Source organism: Equus przewalskii, chromosome 2 (genome assembly GCF_037783145.1).
Source record: "Equus przewalskii isolate Varuska chromosome 2, EquPr2, whole genome shotgun sequence".
In the NCBI taxonomy this organism is placed as follows: domain Eukaryota; kingdom Metazoa; phylum Chordata; class Mammalia; order Perissodactyla; family Equidae; genus Equus; species Equus przewalskii.
The window spans coordinates 8,254,653-8,274,440 of NC_091832.1; the positions used below are offsets into that span (position 1 = coordinate 8,254,653).

The following is a 19,788-nucleotide window of genomic DNA, read 5'->3' on the forward strand; positions in this document are numbered from 1 at the left end:
ATTGTGGCTTGGACTAGAATGGCAGCTTCAGAGGAGAAAGATGGATGACTTATCTAAAAGATATTTAGGAGGTAGAATTGAAAGGACTAATTAGATGTGGGAGTTGAGAAAGAAGAAGGAGTCACAGATAATGCCAGAGGTTTCTAGCTTTAGTAGCTGATATGAGGAATAATGGAGGAGAATCAGGCTTGGGAAAACATTAGTAAGTTAAACTTTGGGTGTTCTGAGTTTGAGGTTTGAGATCTTACTAGGAACCAGGCACTGTGCTAGCTTTTCATACACAGTTTCTGATTTAATCCTCACACGTATTTTCCATTTTACAACTGAGATAGCTATTAAGTGGACTGAGCCAGGGTTTCATTTTTATTTTTTAAGAAGGGAGAAATTTGAACATGTCTAAATGTTATTGAGAAAAATCCAGAAGCAAAGGCCGTGTTGAAGATACTGGAAAGAAAAGGGACAATCCATAATGTAGAGCTAATGAGAAGATGATTTTAGATTTTGCATAGATAGAATGATGTCATCTCTATTTTATGGGAAGAGAGAAAAAGAGTACATTTGCAAGTTAATTTGTGGATTTGATGTCAGAGAGGTAAGGGAATTTCCTCTTGATGGCGTCTATTTTCTCTGCAAAGTAGAAAAAAAGATATCTTTTAAGACTGAAAAGTGAGATAGGGAGAAGGGAGGTTTAAGAATGGTAAAGTTTTGAAATAGTTTTTACGGAAAGTAGAAATAATAATAATTCAGTGAGTAAATGAGAGTGAATGTAGATGCTGTTCTTAATTCAGAGTTTAAAATGTTATTTTAGCAACATCGTAACAACATAAGGCAAAAATCTAATTAAATGCTAAATGATGTACATGGTACTGATAATAAACATAGAAAGGCAAGGATAGGAGGGAGAGTAATGTGGCCTTTAGTCACTCGGAAAGATTTCATGGAGCAGGTAGAACTTAAGTTAGGCCTTGATGCACAGGTTGGTAAATTTGATAGGAAGAAAAATACAAGCCAAGTATGGAGTGGGTCCTTAATGGTCATCTGTAATGATTTGGTTGATAATAATCCTTCTTTTGTGTCAATATTTCAGTGACTATGGAGGCGAGACTATTCCAGGACCTGCATTTGATCCAGCAAATCGCCCAGCTCCAGCTCCTCCTTCCTCTTCCTCTTCCGCGTTTCGACCTGTAATGCCATCTAGGCAAATTGTTGAAAGGCAACCTCGGATGCTGGACTTCAGGGTTGAGTACAGAGACAGAAATGTTGATGTGGTACTTGAAGACAGCTGTACCGTTGGTAAGGTTTTTCCTATCATAAAGCCTTCACCAATAAACAATTCATTAGGTATACGTTCAGTTCATATTCTTTTCTTTTGAGTTGACTGCCAACAAGAAGGGGAAAAGGAAAATTGAAACTGATATTTTTTTTGTACAGATTATTGTGCTCTATTTTGTGTTGAGATTTGTGTTGAGATTGACGTAAGTTTGAGAGTACGTTTTTTTTTTCCACATAAATGGAATGGTATATGATACTGTTTTAGGGCAGATGCACATCAAACATCTAAGAGCTTAAAAAATACCATATTTTTAAGTACATTGCTTATCGGATTTTATAGTTGAAGCTCACTGATTTTTCATTCTATGGTTAATGAAAGATCAGAAATAAGACACATTCCCATCATTCCTTCTCCCTGCCAACTGAATAAATGCTTCAGTACTATCCTGTCAAAGGAAAATCCAAGTGTTGTATGCCTGCCATTTTTGGACAGACTTTACCAAATTTCTATAGAGAAACTATGTTGAACTCATATGTGATTCAGATTATTTGATTCATGTTTGTTGTAGAACCAGAAGTTATATTAATTTCTGTTTTAATGTAGTTTTTCCTTAAATCTAAATTCCAGATATTTCAAAAATTTTGTCTTTGTTCCTTTAGGGTAGATTCTTTCTTAATTTTATTAATTGAGGTACATTGCAGAGAAAAGCAAGGCTGTTAAAAGTGATCATTCCCAAACGCTAATCAGATTGTTATTCCGTTATTTAAAGCCATTTAGAAACTTTCTATTGTTTTCAGGATAAAATTCAAATATTTTAACATGGCCTGTAAGTCCCTGCTTGTTCAGGCCTCTACTGTATTTCTGGTTTTCATCTATTACCACTCTCCTCCTTGCTCACCATGCCTAAGTTGTAATGGACTTCTTTCAGTTCCTTGAATAGGTTATTAGCCCACTCAGGGCCTTTGTACCTGTGGCTCCTTCCACCTGGATTCCTCTTCTAGTCCAGCCATGACTCCCTGTGCCCATCCTCATGCCACAAAATAGTCTCCTGTACATTCCTTTTTTCTTTTTGTTAAAAAAAAAAAACACATGATATGAGATCTACCCTCTTAACAACTTTTTCAGGGTACAGTATAGTTTTATTAACTATATGCACATTGTTATACAGCAGATCTCTAGAACTTTTTCATCTTTTTCTTTTTTTTTTTAAGATTTATTTTTCCTTTTTCTCCCAAAGCCCCCCGGTACATAGTTGTGTATTTTTAGTTGTTGGTCCTTCTAGTTGTGGCATGTGGGATGCTGCCTCAGCATGGCCTGATGAGCGGTGCCATGTCCGCACCCAAGATTCGAACTAGCGAAACCCTGGGCCGCCGAAGTGGAGCGCGTGAACTTAACCACTTGGCCACGGGGCCGGCTCCCAAACTTTTTCATCACAGAACCTTTTTAATGTAGTCCCACTTGTGTATTTGTACGTTTGTTTTCTGTGCTTCTGATGTCATATCCAAGAAATCACTGGGAATGTTACGGAGCTTTTTCTTTGTGTTTTCTTTTAGGAGTTTTATAGTTTCAGATCTTATGTTTAAGTCTTTAGTCCATTTTGAGTTAATTTTTGTGAGTGGTGTAAGATAAAGGTCCAGTCTCATTCTTTTGCTTGTGGATATCCAGTTTTTCCTGCACCAGTTGTTGAAGAGACCATCTTTCCCCATGGTATAGACTTGGCACCTTGTCAAAGATCGTTTGACCTATATGTGTGGGTTATTTCTGGGCTCTCTTCTGTTCCATTGGTCTATATGCCTTTATACCAGTACCATACTGTTTTATTTTGTAAAATGTTTTGAAGTCAGGAAGTACAAGGCCTCCAGCTTTATTCTTCTTTCTCAAGATTGTTTTGGCTAATCAAGGTCCTTTGTGGTTCCATATGAATTTTAGCATCATTTTTTCTATTTCTGCAAAAAATGCCATTGGGATTTTGCTAGGGATCATATTCAATCTCTAGGTTGCTTTGGGTAGTATGGACATTTTAGCAACATTAAGTCTTTAATCCATGAATGCATAATGTTTTTCCACTTATTTATTCTTTAATTTTTTAATCAATATTTTATAGTTTTCGTTGTACAAGTGTTTCGCCTCCTTGGTTAAATTTATTCTTATGTATTTTAGTCTTTTTGTTCTGTTGTAAATGGGATTATTTTCTTAGTTTCCCTTTTGGATTATTTGTTGTTAGTGTATAGAAACATAACTAATTTTTCTGTGTTGATTTTGTATCCTGCAACTTTGCTGAATTCCCTTATTAGTTCTAGTAGAGGGTGTGTGTGTATAATCTTTAGGATTTTGTACATGTAAGATTATATCATCTGCGAACAGAGAGAATTTTATTTCTTCCTTTCTGATTTGGGCACCTTTTATTTCTTTCTGTTGCCTAATTGCTCTGGCTAGGACTTTGAATACTGTGTTGAATAGAAGTGGCAAGAATGGGCATCCTTGCATTGTTTATGATCTTTAGAGGAATAGTTTTTAGTTTTCACCATTGAGTGTGATATTAGCTGTGGGCTTTTCATATATGGCCTTTATTATGTTGAGGTAATTTCCTTCCATTCCTAGTTTGTTGAGTGTTTTTATGATGAAATGGTGTTGAATTTTGTCAAATGCTTTTTCTCCATCTGTTGAGATGATCATGTGATGTTTTTCCCATTATTCTGTTAATATGGTGTATCACATTGATTGATTTTCACATGTTGAACCATCCTTACATTCCATGGATAAATTCCACTTAGTCTTGATGTATGATTCTTTTAATGTGCAGTTGAATTTGGTTTAGTGTTTTGTTGAGGATTTTGCATCCATATTCATCAGGGATATTGGCCTGTAGGGTTTTTTGTTACTGTTGTTCTTGTAGTGTCTTTTTCTGGCTTTGGCATCAAGGTAATGTTGGCCTCATAAAATGAGTTTGGAAGTGTTTCCTCCTCTTCAATTTTTGGAGAAAGTTTGAGAAAGATTGATGTTAATTTTTGTTTACAATCCTTGATAGAATTCTCCAATGAAGCCACTTTGTGCTGAACTTCTTTTTTTTGTTGGGAGATTTTTGATTACCGATTCAATCTCTTTCTAGTTATAGGTCTGTTCAGATTTTCTATTTCTTCATGATTCAGTCTGGGTAGGTTATATGTTTCTAGGAATTTACTTATTTCTTCTAGCTTATACCATTTGTTAGCATATAATTGTTCATAATGGTTTCTATGATCCTTTTTATTTTTGTGGCATCAGTTGTAATGTCTCCTCTTTCATTTCTGGTTTCTTTTTTCTTAGTTTAAGCTAAAAGTTGTCGATTTTGTTGATCTTTTCAAATATCAACTCTTTTGTTGATTTTTTCCTATTGTTTTTTCTATTCTCTTTTTATTTCTTTTTGCTCTAATCTTTATTTTCTCCCTTCTGCTAACTTTGGGCTTAGTTTGTTTCTCTTTTTCTGGTTACTTAAGGTGTAAATTTAAGTTGTTTATTGGAGATCTTTCTTCTCTTTTAATGTAGGTGTTTACTGCTATAAACTTTCCTCTTAGTACTGCTTTTCCTGCATCCCATAAGTTTTGATATAAGTTGTGTTTTTGTTTTTGTTTATCTCAAGATATTTTCCAACTTCTCATTAGATTTCTACTTTGCCCCATTGGTTGTTCAAGTGTAAGTTGTTTAATTTTCACATATTTATGAATTTTCCAGCATAAATGACATGTTAGGTTACAGACAAGTCTTAACAAATTTAAGAAGATTGAAATCATACCAAGTATGTTTTCCAACCACAATATAATAAAACAAAATATCAATAGCAGTTTTCCTTCTACCCCTTTCTTCTTAAATTTATCAAAACTTGTTTGTGACTTAAATGTCATCTGCCCTGGAGAATGTGTGCTTGAGAAGAATCTGTATTCTGCTGCTGTTGGGTGTAATGTTTTGTATATGTCTCTTAGGTCCATTTTGTCTACAGTGGTGTTCAAGTCCTCTTTTTCTTACTGACCTTCTGTCTGAAAGTTTGTGTTGTTGTGTATTTCTCCCCTCAGTTCTGTCATTGTTTGTTTCATGTTTTGGGTGCTTTGATGTTGATGTATATATGTTTATAATTGTTACATCTTCCTGGTGAATTGACTCTTTTATCATTAAATAATATCCTTCTTTCTCTCTTGAGACAGTTTTTGACTTACAAACTATTTAGTCTGATGTAAATATGGCCACCCTACTCGCTTTTGGTTACCAATTGCATACAATATCTTTTTCCATCCTTTAACTTTCAGCCTGTATGTGTCCATGAATCTAAAATGAGTCTCTTGTAGTTAGCATATGTTTGGATTTTGTTTCTTTAATCCATTTACTCATTCTGTCTTTTGACTGGGGAATTTTAGCCATTTACATTTAAAGTAATTACTGAAAGGGGAGGACTTACTATTGTCATCTTGTTAATTATTTTCTTTCTGTCTTGTAGCTTTTTTGTGCCTCTTTCTCTCTTGCTGTCTTCCTTTGTGTTGGTTTCTTTTGTAGTCTCATGCTTTGATTCTTTTCTCATTTTCTTTTGAGTATCTTCTAAAGGTATTTTCTTTTTAGTTACCATGAGGCCTACATAAGACATCTTATAGTTATAACAATCTATTTTAACCTGATCACTTCAATCATATACAAAAACTCTACTCTTTTACTCTCCCTCCCTTTTTATTATTGATGTCACAAATTACATCTTTTCATATTATGCATCCATTAACATATTTTATAGTTATAATTATTTTTTATACTTTTGCTTTTTGACTTCTCTACCAGCACCACTCTTACAGTAATTTGTATTTGCATACAGTATTCTGTAGTTGTCTATTTACCTCTACTAGCAAGCTTTATAGACTTATGTTGCTGTCTAGTGTCCTTTTGTTGCAATTTGAGTACTCTATTTAGCATTCTGCCTTCCTTTCTTTCTTTGGTGAGGAAGATTGGCCCTGAGCTGACATCTGTGCCAGTCTTCCTCTATTTTGTATGTGGGTCACCGCCACAGCATGGTTGATGAATGATGTGTACGTCTGGGCCAGGATCCAAACCAGCAAACACTAGGCTGCTGAAGTGGAGTGCACATGAACTTAACCACTACACTACAGGTCAGCCCCTATTTAGCATTTCTTATAAGGCAGGTCTAGCATTGATGAAGTCTGTTGGCTTTTGTTTGTCTGGGAAGATCTTTATTTCTCCTTAATATTTGAAGGACAGGTTTGTTGGACATAGCATTCTTGTTTGGCAGGTCCCCGCCCCCCCCCCAGCACTTGGAATATATTATTTTACTCCCATCTGGCCTGCAAGATTTCTGCTGAGAAATCTGCTGATAATCTGATGATTGTTCCCTGTGTATGACAAGCTTTTCTCCTGCTGCTTTCAGATTTGACAATTTGATTTTAACATGGTTTGGTGTGGGCTCGGGATTCATTTTTGGGAGGATCCTTTGTACTTCATGAATTTGCATGTCTGTTTCCTTCCACAGATTTGGAAAGTGTTTGGCCATTATTTCTTCAAATAAGCTATCTTCCTCTATTTTTCTCTTCTCTGTAACCTCTGTAATGCATGTATTGGTCCTTGAATGGTGTCCCATAAGTCTTTTCAGCTTTCTTCACTCTTTTTCATGCTTTTTTCCTCCTCTGATGGGGGTAATTTCAAATGACATGTCTTCAGGTTCAAGATTCTTTCTTCTGGTTTATTAAGTCTGTTGTTGAGCCTCTTTAGTGAGTTTTTCAATTCAATTATTATATTCTTTAGCTCCAAAATTTCTGTTTGGTTCTGTTCTATCTCTTTGTTGATATTTAGAGTGAATTTGTGTTTTTAAGGTCACCAAAACCCATCTACTGATATTTGAAAAATAGATTTATTTATGTTTACAATAGAAATTAGTCAGAATTGACTGTGCTTATTACTCCTGTGGATTTTCAGTAATATTCCTAAGGCATTCTTGGTGTATTAGTAGGGAATACTTAAGTAGGGTGGTATCAGTTCTTTGCTTTCTTAGTTGTTAGTTTAGAGTATTTTTATTATCATAGGGGAAGGAATGCAGTGCCATATCACAGTTTTTCTTTTAAATCTTAAAATTATCCAAGATTTTTATCTGTTTTAAGAAAACTGGAATGCAGTCTAGTTAAAGTTAAATAAATTTTAACTGATATTTATGTAGCATGTGACTGAGTAGTTAACAGTGTCTTATTTCAAAGTGGCCTGGTTCTTATTGTTGATGGAATATTTGATGTATGGTGGAAGTTCATGGATATTTTGATCACTCTGAGTCACTTTTTCATTGGTTCACTCAGTTGGAGTGAAATCCCCTGCTCGTTTCAAGGATAGTGATCACAAATGCTGGCTTCTCTGGATTATGTATATTAATGTTACACTTTATTCTATCTTAATTTGGAGAAAATGACTGTGGAACTACTTTAAAGCTTTGTTATAGAAATTTGTGATAGAATTTCCAGGGATCACATCTTGTAAACTGTTGGGTTTATAATTCACTGTAAAAGCAGTGAATTTGGTTCATTGTGTCCAAGTATGGTAGAATAGAAGCAAACAAGTCATCATTCTGTTTGAAAACGAATACAGTTACAGATAGGGCCTGGCCCCATGGTCGAGTGCTTAGGTTTGTGTGCTCCGCTTCAGCCACTCAGGGTTTTGCTGGTTTGGATCCTGGGTGCGGACATGGCACCACTCATCAGGCCACGCTGATGTAGCATCCCACATGGCACAACCAGAGGCATCCACAACTAGAACCTACAACTATGTACTGGGGGACTTTGAGGCAGAAGAATAAAAACAGAAAAAAAAGAAATAAAAAGAAGATTGGCAACAGTTGTTAGCTTAGGTGCCAATCTTTAAAAAAGTTACAAACATGTTGTAAGTAAGATTTGATTCAAAGTGAATTGTAAACCAGATGTTGTTAGTGTATGATATGCACTTTCTCCTGCTTCTCCTACCTGTTCCAACTTTTTATTTGTTCTAGATTATAGTTATTCTCTTATTATGAATTACATGCCAGTCAGAGAATCATGTCATGCACCTTCTTTGTGTTCACTGTTGATTTGTTGATGTGCATCACTATGGAAGGCATACTCAGGATATTTGGGACTTGATAGAGGTGTTTTTCCTCTTTCACTTCTTCCCTTGTATTTGATTAATGAAGTTCTGTTAGTTTTATCACAGTTATCACTTGAATCCCTCTTTTATTTTGATCCCCTCTGTTACAGTTCAGGAATTAATTTCTTTCATGAGTTATTCAAATCATTTCTCTAATTTCCATTCTTTCAGTTCCTTTCTAACCATAGTATTTTATATAGTTGCCCTATAGTGATCTTTCTAGAATATAGATTTCCTCATGTGTCTTTCAGTAGTTCCCTATTTCCTACATTCTGTTTGATTTGCCTGTTCGTGTTTTAGTTTTCTGGAAAACTCATACTCATCTTTCAATACCCCACATAAATATTTCCCCTTTATGAAGCCTTTCCTAACCTCCATGGACATAGTTAAGTTGATTCATCTCCTGTGATCCCATAAAATGTTGTGTATACTTTTAAAATGGGTTTGAAAACATTTTAGTCCTTCTTTGTGTTTCCTATTGCCCTTCTGAATGTTAACTTCTCACACTCAGAGACCAGGTCTTATTCTTCTCTAAATTCTTTCTTCAAGCCAATGTTTAGCACAGAGTAGTATCTGTTGAGAAAATAAATGGCTCAATAAATGAGCATATGTATATTAATTCATCTACTATAGGAAATTTAAATAATATACTCATTAAAGTTTATATGATCTGCAATGTAATTGTTAGCTTATAGACCATCTTATTGTTATTAAGGAATTGGATAAATACTAACTTTTATGTATACGTATACATATTAAAATGCAAAGGGATGCTAAATAAGATAGTGTGGCTTTTTATGTTACTACCAGGAATACAAACAAAGTATAGAAAAGCAAGCCTAAAGGCAGCCAAGAACTTTATATCACAGTGACACCTAGTGGTAATTACATTTATCTGTTAATGTTTTTAGTGTTCTATTTATTACTGCAGTTTCATTTTAGTACAAAATCCTTCTGGATTTTCTCATCTTGAATAAATTTAAAGAATTATTTTAAAGTCTTAGTTATTCTATAAAATACTATCTAGTCTGAAGTAGTGGGATCCTGAGGGTAGGAGTTACTGTGTATTATTATGTCTGTAATATCTAACAGTGGATTTAACATAACATACAGGCATTTGTTCAATAAAGTTTGTTGAACCAGTGCTGTCAGCAAACCTTGCTTGGCCTATTCAGTGTAGCCTTAGTTCCATTTCTGGAATGTATCAGAAAAATAGGTATGTTATTTGAACCATTTGCCTTATTTTCTTCTCTGTTTTTAATCTACTTTCTTAAAACTACTTTTATTATATTGGATACCATTTTAGTTTTAAAAAATTAGATGAGTATGGAAAGAGTTAAAACATTCAGCGAGTGCATTTTGAGCCTGAAAAAGTAGTTCAGGATATTTCAAACCAGTTTTTGTCTTGAATCTATAAACTTAGTGTTTGGTGTTAACTCCGCAACTCAGATTAACTATGTAATTTTTGGCACATACCTTAACCCCTCTGTGTCTCAGCCACTCTTTATGAATAGTAAACACTATATAAGTAGGGGTTTTTTGGTTATTAGTACATGCGAAAAGAAGGAAAGAGTAGCAATCTTATGTTCTTTGCGCAGATGTTGTGAGCATGAAATGACAAGAGAACTGATCATAGCTTGTACTTTTGGGGGAGAAAAACAGCAAATGTTGTGTATTAATAGCATTATTCTTTAGTTCTTCTGCAAACTGGTGTCTGTTGCCTGCATGCCAACAATTGTGCACTCCCCAAATTATTTATAAAATCATTTTAAAATCTAAATAAGCAGCATCTCAAATTGTGGTCTTAATGTGCATAGTTTATTTTAATTTATGCATTAGAAATGGTTCTTTAGTGTAGATTCACATTTTTAAATACTGTACTTTCCGTAAAAATTTTTTGAAATAGAGAACTATATGAAGAATGAAATGAATATCTTCCCTTTCTTTCATCCTTACTCCTTGCTGTTATCAGTTTGGTATATAGGTTAAGGTTGCCATTTTATAAAAGCCTTTAAACTTTACTTTATTTAAAATGATTGTTTCCCCAACTACTTTCATCCGTCACATCACTTTTGTTGTCTTATCTTCAAAGCAGCGCAATAAAGATCATAAGCATAGACTTATGTTTCCTAACATCTCTATTTTCTGCCATCCATCTTTCAGTGTCCTCTTCTCTGATACTTCCTTATCATCTTACTTTGAAAGATTCTAAGATAAGCTCTTTCTTTTTAAAGGAATAAACATACATAATGTAATGGCTATAATAGTAAATAACACTTTACTTTCCCAAGGTCATATTTAGCAATTACTCCTGCAAATTAGGAAGTAAATTCCAAAAGACTTTTGTGTGATCAGAATAATTCATTTTATTATAGATGTTTGTTGATTACTTGGGGCTTAATATGCTAAATTCTTGGGCTATGCTTAAATAAGGCAGTCTTTATCCTAGAGGACTCCACAGTCTATGTTTGGATAGGAGGAGGGAAGAAGACATGGAAATAAGGGGCATTTATCCATTCATTCACTTATTCATTCATTCATTTATTCACACATACACATACACACATTACGTACTGTACACCAGCCACTATGTTCACTGTGCTTACTTCCTATAATACAACCCTTACAACAACACTGTGAGGCAGATATTACTTCCCTTGTTTCAAAGATGAATAAACTGAGGCTCGGAGAATTCTTGAACCACGAATTCAGTCTTAAACTGAATCTAGAACTCATGATCTTTCCAATGAAATAATTTCTATTATGAAAGTATATACAGAGTGCTATGAAGATATTGAAAAGGAAGTAGTTAATTCAATTTTAGCTAGTGTCTTGAGAGTACGAGAAGGGAATATACAGGGTTGTGGGGGTGGTCAGGGAAGATTTCAGAGAGGGACCAGGCTATGAATATGAGTCAAAATATGACATGTGGAAAAAGTAGGGGGAAAGTTTATTCTAGGCTAGGACAAGCACAGAGGCAGGAATGATAATGGTGTGTCTGGAGAAATAATGAGGAATATGCACTCCTGAGCATAAAGTTAGTGTTGTGGTCTTCAGTTAGCTAAAAAGTACGCTTAAACAGAACCTCTCCTTTTCCACCGGTAACAGATTCATGCTACCCTTCTTTTGATCCTCAGTCCCTGCCTCTGCCCTTTTATACTCATTGACTTACTTATTTTCACATTACCTTGAGATAGCCAGAACCAGTATCCCCATTTTTTAGATGTGAGAACTGACAAAAGAGAGTAAGTGACTTGTTTCATGGAGATTAATGGGTTTGGAGGGATCTGTAAAAACTATTTGGTCTAACTGGCCATGAACTAAGCAGTCTTTTCCACATTTTTGTCTTAGGGCCATCTGGTATGTGTTTAAATACTTTTAGCAATGGGATGCTCATTCATTTTAAGGCAGTAATACCATTGTTCAGCAAGTCTTGACTAAAATTTTATAAATAAAAACACTTTTTACACCAATCACATGCAAAAAAAGAGGTGCCAGTTGTTTGTGTTCGTTTTTCCTTATGGTGAGCTGCCACCTGTAAGCTCCATTCCTTTGACCTCACTTTGCTTTCAGAGACAGATTATACAAGGTAAATACATTTTCTCTCTTGACAGTGCTTTAGATATTAAAAGATGGTACTATTTCTCCTCATTTCTTTAGGATAAACATCTTCAATTCATTCAACCGTTGCACAGAGTTGTGTTGAAATTAAAATGCATACTATATGGGGATATAATGTACAGCATGGTGATTATAGTTAATAAAGTCATGCATTGCTTAACAACGGGGATGTGTTCTGAGAAATGCATCATTAGGTGATTTTGTCATTGTGCAAACATCATAGAGTGTACTCACACAAACCTGAATGGTGTAGCCTACTGTACACTAGGCTATATGGTACTAATCTTATGGGACCACTGTCATAAATGCACTCGGTCGTTGACCAAAATGTTTTTATACAGCACGTGACTCTACTGTATTGTGTATTTGAAATTTGCTGAGAGTAGATCTTTTTTTTTTTTAAAGATTTTATTTTTTCCCTTTTTCTCCCCAAAGCTCCCCGGTACATAGTTGTATATTCTTCGTTGTGGGTCCTTCATAGTTGTGGCATGTGGGACGCCGCCTCAGCGTGGTTTGATGAGCAGTGCCATGTCCACGCCCAGGATTTGAACCAACGAAACACTGGGCTTCCTGCAGCAGAGCCTGCAAACTTAACCACTCGGCCACGGGGCCAGCCCCTGAGAGTAGATCTTAAAAGTTCTCATCACAAGAAGAAAATTGTAACTATGTGAGGTGATTGATGTTAACTAAACTTATTGTGGTAATCATTTCACAATATATACATATATCAAATCATTATACTGTAACCTTGGACTAATGCAATGTTATATATCAATTATATCTCAATAAAATGGGAATAAATGCGTACTCTAGGTGCTAGTTGTTGTTACAGTCATTTTTTTCTGAGGCATCACTTTCAGGTACTTTTTTTTTAAAGATTGGCACCTGAGCTAACAAATGTTGCCAATCTTCTTTGTTTTTTTTCTTCTTCTCCCAAAGCGCCCCAGTACATAGTTATATATTCTAGTTGTGAGTTCCTGTGCTTGTGCTATGTGGGACACCACCTCAACATGGCCTGATGAGCGATGTCATGTCCACGCCCAGGATCTGAACTGGTGAAACCCTGGGCCGCCGAAGCAGAGCGCACGCACTTAACCACTTGGCCACGGGGCTGGTCCCCAGATAGTTTTTCTCTTTAGAACCATGATTCATTTTAGGATGCCAGTGCTGCATGTACGATGTGACACTTACATTAGTGTCCAACTTGGGTTGAGAGAGTACAGTTGATCTATTCTCTTCCTTGATTGAGACATGTCATTTCTATTAATTTAACCTAAATTAACTTTTGGAACCACGTTTTCATGATGTTTCAGAGTCTCACAATGAAATGGTGATTGATGTTACTTCTCGCCCTGTGTGCTTTCTCTATACTTTATATATCTTTGTATGACAATTGTTCCATAGTTTCTTAACAAGTCTGTCTTTCTGTTAGACTGCGAGTTCTTTAAAAATGGACATAATTTCTTCTTATCTTTATATCATGCTTGGAATTTGGCAGTAGTAGGTGTTAATGAAATATTTGTCGAATGCATTTATTGAATAATGGGATGGAAACTTTTAGAGTTAAAAAGTATCTTCTCCTTTGCTTTTTCCTTTCTTATAGTTTGCAATATTTTCTTGCTGAGGACTTCCTTTCCTACAGTCCCAATTCCTGTACAGCGTGAATTTATGATTAATTCAGAGCATTTTACTTGCCTTTCTAAGGCCAGCTTGTTTGCCATCATAGTGAGCTGAAGTCTGGAGAAGAGAAAGCAATAGGAAGATGCACTTAATGTACGGCATGGCTAGTTATTACCTCTTCTGTCAGCTCAGCAATCTCTTGTAAAAACTTAGTGCATCTTGGTATTTTAGGATTGCTGTACTTTTGAGCTGATCCTCCTTCCTCCTTTTCTCACCCAACCCTCTCCCCTTTTAGTCATTTGTGCCATTATAGGATATTAGACTGTTCCACAAACAGATTTGGTTTGGGAACTCCTTTATAAGCTTGGAAAATAGATTTTAGTTTGGATAAGACCAAGGAGACCTACCCATACATTATTTAATTCTTAGTCTAAAGATATAAAGATTTACATTAATTCAAGGGTATGTGATAACCCAGGAAAAATAGAACAAATTGCCTGGCCCTTATTTCCTGGCTTGGTCATAACAATAACTCAAACACTGATATAGACTTATATCAGCCTGCGTTTCTCCAGGATTCTTAGGCATGTAGAAACCTTGAAATTTTTGTCTGTTTTTTTTTGTTTTCTCTACTCAGATTAGATCCTTTGCCCCTTAACTGTTCTGTCTCAGAAATACCAACTCTCAATCAGATAGCCTCCTAATTATTTTCTCTACCTGTAGTCTTTCTCCATTCTAGTTTTTCATAGTGCTTCCTGCTCTCCTTGTATTTGTTTACACACGTTTATTTATTCAATAAGTATTTTCTACTCTGATCCAGGTACATTATTTGGTCCGAGTTATAGCATGGAGAAGAAAACAGGCATGGTATTTGTCGTCATAGAACTTACAGTCTAGTAATGGATATAGGCATAACCAATTTATAAAGAATAAATTGAAACTTATGATAAGTGATCTCTCAAGAATACAAATATAATCATGTCACTCCTGTGATTGAAAAAAATTTCATGTACCCTATTAACAGGCTAAAAAAGAAAAACCATACAATCATCTCAGCAGATATAGAAAAAGCATTTAACAAATTCAATATCCATTTGAAAAAAAACTCTCTAAAATTAGGAATAGAAGATAGACTCCTCAACCTGATAAAGGACATTTGAAAAAATCTAACACCTAGCGTACTTAATGGTGAAAGATTGAATGCTTTCACCCTAAGATTGAGAACATGGCAAGGATGTTCACTCCTGCTGCTTCTGTTCAGCATTCTTCTGGAGATCCTAGACAATGCAATAAGGCAAGTAAAAGAAAGAAAATACAGATTTAAAAGGAAGATTTAAAACAAGTTTTTTCAAAGTGATATAATAATCTATCTATAAAACCCCCAAAGAATCTACAATAAAGCTGTTAGAACTAATAATTGAGTTTAGCGTGGTCTCAAGATACAAAGTCAATACGAAAATCAATTGTATTTCTTTATATTAGTGACAAACAATTGGAAAATAAAACTTAAAAATAATACCTTTTTATAGTATTATTTAAAAAAGGACTTAGGGATAAATTTAGCAAAAAGTATGCAGGGCATTATACTGGAAAGTACACAACATTGCTGAGAAATGTTAAAGACCTAAATAAATGGAGAGATATATCTCCATCTCCATTTATGTTTATGAATTAGAAGACTCAATACTGTTAACATGTCATTTTTACTCATGTTGATCCATAGAATGAGTGCAATTTCAATAAAAATTCCAGCTTTTTTTAAAAAAAAATAGATGTTGATGAATTGATTCTAGTATATATTTATTTATATATTTATTTTTTGAGGAAGATTAGCTCTGATCTAACATCTGCTGCCAATCCTCCTCTTTTTGCTGAGGAAGATTGGCCCTGAACTAACATCTCTGACCGTTTTCCTCTACTTTATATGTGGGATGCTGCCACAGTGAGGCTTGATGAGCAGTGCTAGGTCTGCTCTGAGGTCTGAACCTCTGGACCCGGCCACTGAAGCAGAGCGCACAAACTTAACCTCTATGCCACCTGGCAGCCCCTGGTACTGACACTTTTGAAGACAGTTTGCTATAGGATCTGTTAAATTAAAACATGTATTTACCATATGACCCAGCAATTCTCTTTCTAAGTATTTACTCAAGAGAAATGAAAATATGTCCCCTCAAAGACTTGTACATGATCTTCATTGCAGCTTTATTCATAGTGACCCCAAACTGGAAACATTTCAGTGTCTATCAACTGGTGAGTGGATAAACAACTTCTGGGACAGTCGTGCAATGGAATACTACTTATCAATAAGAAGGAACAAAACTGCTGTTTTAATACCCTCTGCTAATAGGTTTCATCTTTTCTGTTCCCCATTCAATTCTTTGCTCTACTGCTAGATTTTGTTAGTTAAAATCTGTAATGAATTCCCCATTTACTCAGTATACATGGTTAAAATCTGTCACTTGGAAGAACGTCTTGCAATAGTTATTAGTTGCTTTGTTCACCCTTTCTTTCTTGACTTCTGGGATGGAAATTGCCTCCCTTTGTTTTTAAATACTTCATTTCCACCCACATTCCTGCTCCAGTGTTCACTGTAGAAAATTAATGCAAAGTATGAAAAAAAGTAAAAATTGCCAGTAATTCTGCTTCTAACTACGGTTAAACATTTTGCTGCATTTATTTCCAGTTTCATTCTATTGTATTAAATCTATATTTTACAAAATTGAGATAGACTATATTCGATGTTTTATCATCTGCTTTTTTCACTTGTACTGTTACATCATGATCATTTTCCATATTTTAAAATACGCTTGAAGTTTTTAAAGCCTGTACCATGATTTATTGAACCATTCTCTTTTTGCTGGTTATTTTAAGTTCCTCTCCCTTCCTGATCTTTCACTAGAATATACAGCAGTGAACTTTGTTGAACCTCAGTGATTATTTTTCTTTTTCCTTCTTTTTTTTTTTGGAAGATTAGCCCTGAGCTAACTACTGCCAGTCCTCCTCTTTTTTGCTGAGGAAGCCTGGCCCTGAGCTAACATCTGTGCCCATCTTCCTCCACTTTATATGTGGGACGCCTACCACAGCATGGGGTGCCAAGTGGTGCCATGTCCGCACCCAGGATCCGAACCTGCGAACCCTGGGCCGCTGAGAGGCGGAACGTGCGACTTTAACCACTGTGCCACCGGCCAGCCCCTATTTTTCTTAATACAAATGCATAGATGTGCAATTCCACTTGAGAGGACATGTGCAGTTTTGAAGTTTAGGTGTATTCTACCAAATTATTCTTCAGAGGAGCCTTATTAGTTTAAGTTGCTGTCAAGAGTATGCTAATTTATACTCTTGCCAACAGTTTGTGATATTTAAAAAACAAACCTCAAAGACCTAAACATAAGGGACAAAATGATAAAAAAATTTAGAAGACAATATTAGGGAAAATCTTAATAACATTAGTTTTGGCAATGATTTCTTGTATATGACATCAGAAACAGAGGGACAAGAGAAAAAGTAAGTGAATTGGACTTCATCAAAATTAGACTTTCGTACATCAAAGGACAGTATCTACAGAGTGAAAAGCAACCTATGGAGTGGTAGAAAATATTTGCAAATCATATGTCTGATAAGGGAGTAATATCCAGACTATCTGAAGAACTATAACTCAACAACAAAAAAAACCCCAATTAAAATCATTCCCATCACAAAAAAGAAATGATAATTATGTGACATGATAGAGGTGTTAGCTAATGGTACAGTGGTACACCTTAAACTTACATAATGTTATATGTCTATAAAAAATAATTTTTTTAGAAAAATGGGCAAAGGACTTGAATAGATATTTCTTCAAAAAAGATATACAAATGGCCAATATAGCACATGAAAAGATGCTGAACATCATGGATCATTAGAGAAATGCAAATCAAAACCGGAATGAGATATCACTTCAGACGCATTAGGATGACCATTATCAAAAAACCAAAAAGTAGCAAATATTGGTGAGGATATGGAGAAATTGAAATCCTTGTGCATTGCTAGTGGGAATATAATATGGTGCAGCTGCTGGGAAAACAGTATGGTGGTTCCTTAAAAGATTAAACATAGAATTACCATATAATCCATCAATTCCACTTTTGAGTAGATACCCAAAAGAATGAAAAACAGGACTTTTACAGAAAAACAAAACAAAAAGTGGAAGCAACCCAAGTGGCCATTGACTGATTAATGGATAAGCCAAAGTGTTATAAATGCATACTGTACAATATTATTCAGCCTTAAAAAGGAATGAAATTCTGCAATATGCTATAATATGAATGAACCTTGAAGACATTATGCTAAAAGAAGTAAGCCAGACAGAAAAGGACAATGTGTGTTATTCTACTTATAAGAGGTACCTAAAATAGTCATATTCCAGCAAGTATAATACTGATTCCCAGGGACTTGGGGAGATGGGAATGAGGAGTTATTGTTCAGTGGGTACAGAGTGCAGTGTGGGGTGATAAAAAGTTCTGGTCATGGTTATTGGTGCTGGTTACACAGTGTGAACGTACATTATGCCACTGAACTGTACACTTAAAAATGGTTAAAAGGGTGCATTTTATAGTATGTGTATTTTGCCACAACAAAAAAGGGAAAAAAGCTTTGCCAGTTTGGAAATAAATTTTATCCTATGTTTTCAATTTACTTTTCTTTTACTACTAATAAGTTAATACTCTGCTATGTTTAGTGACTGTTTTGTATGCAAGTTTATTTTTTCTATTGTGGCTTTCTTTTTTTAATTTATAAGAACTTTTCATATATTAATGAGATTATCCTTTCATCTGTCACTTGTTTTGCAAGTATTTTCCCCATTTACATTTTCGTTTGCTTTTCATTCATTGTGCTTTTGGAGATAAGGAAGTTTTAAAATTTTTTCACTGCTCGACTTTTCCTTCACAGTTTTCCCCTTTATGTTTGTGATTAGGAAGTCCTTCCCATCCTGACATATGACTCCAGTTTTGTATTCTACAAAGTACTTAAACTTAGTACCCTCCACATAGTGGATATAACATGGACAGGAGGATTTAGGACTGGAAGAGCCCTTAGAGGCTATTTAGTCTAGCTGCTTTATTTTACAGATGTGAAAACTTAAAACTCAGGAAGGTTGCCCTGCCATGGCCCCACAAATAGTTAGTAGCACACCCCAGAACAGCCAGTGACTGTCTTTTAACTTTCAGCCCAATATGCTTTTCATTAACCTTAAAATAATCTTGTTGTATGAATGGTGAGCACAAGAGTGTCTTTATTTGGGCAAAGGCTCTGCAGTACAAGAAGCAAAGAGGTAAATAAAAAACACAGTTGCTAATGAAAATTATTTGATAATCTTTATTGATCATTATGGTTCATAAATGACAGGAACTTTTGCTCCCTGTAGAGTTATTTTAAATACTTTCCTTATCTATTAATTGTAATCTTTAGGTTTCTTTCAATATAAAGAGAACATTAATGTTTGGGAAAAAGACTTCTGTCTTTTAATCTCACAGACACAGTGAAACATCAACCTTTAGAGCAATCTGATAGAGTGTATGCATTGTTGGGTATAATCTCAAGTCCTGTAAGACCCAGTGACACACTGTAAAGAACCTTGTAAAAATGAGCAGTATTTTCTGGAATCCTTTTGTTTCAGATCCCCCAAATATTTACATATTTATGACTCTTTGATAATTATAGGTATTATGATCTTTTTGTTTAAATTTACATGCAGCAAGATATGCAGGGGCTGCTCTTTGAATCTGTGAGGTCAGAATGGTATACAGGGAAAAGCAATGGAGCATTGCCTTGTTGTCTTTGCCGTTAAATCACTACCTGTTCTTGGGTAAGTCAGATCCCAGAGCAGTTTTAAAGAGCCTCTGAGATTAGTCCTTTATAGCCCTGAAGGTCTAATATGCCTTTTCTGATACAGAACTTTAATCTGATTTTTCTCAAAAGAATAGCTTTCTTAGTTGAAAGAAGTATCTGTAGGGGCTGGTGGTTTATAATGTTTAAAATAAGGAAATGAACGGAGGCAGTAAAAGATTCTGATACTACAAAAAATGTTAATGGAAAAGGGGGAAGAAATTCACTGTTGAGAATTGTGCTTTGGAAGAATCCACATGAGATATTATTGCACATTT

The 19,788-nt window shown here is 35.1% G+C and overlaps 1 protein-coding gene across 7 annotated transcripts in view; it reads left to right on the forward strand.

The window, feature by feature from the left end:
- The window catches only part of FAF1 (Fas associated factor 1), a 473,410-nt gene that overhangs the window by 159,304 nt on the left and 294,318 nt on the right, over positions 1-19,788 (forward strand). For all 7 annotated transcript variants that reach the window (XM_070609689.1, XM_070609691.1, XM_070609693.1 and 4 more), the window contains one exon: positions 1,088-1,293. In XM_070609689.1, the coding sequence (XP_070465790.1) occupies positions 1,088-1,293 (206 nt within the window). The remainder of the gene's footprint in view (positions 1-1,087; positions 1,294-19,788) is intronic.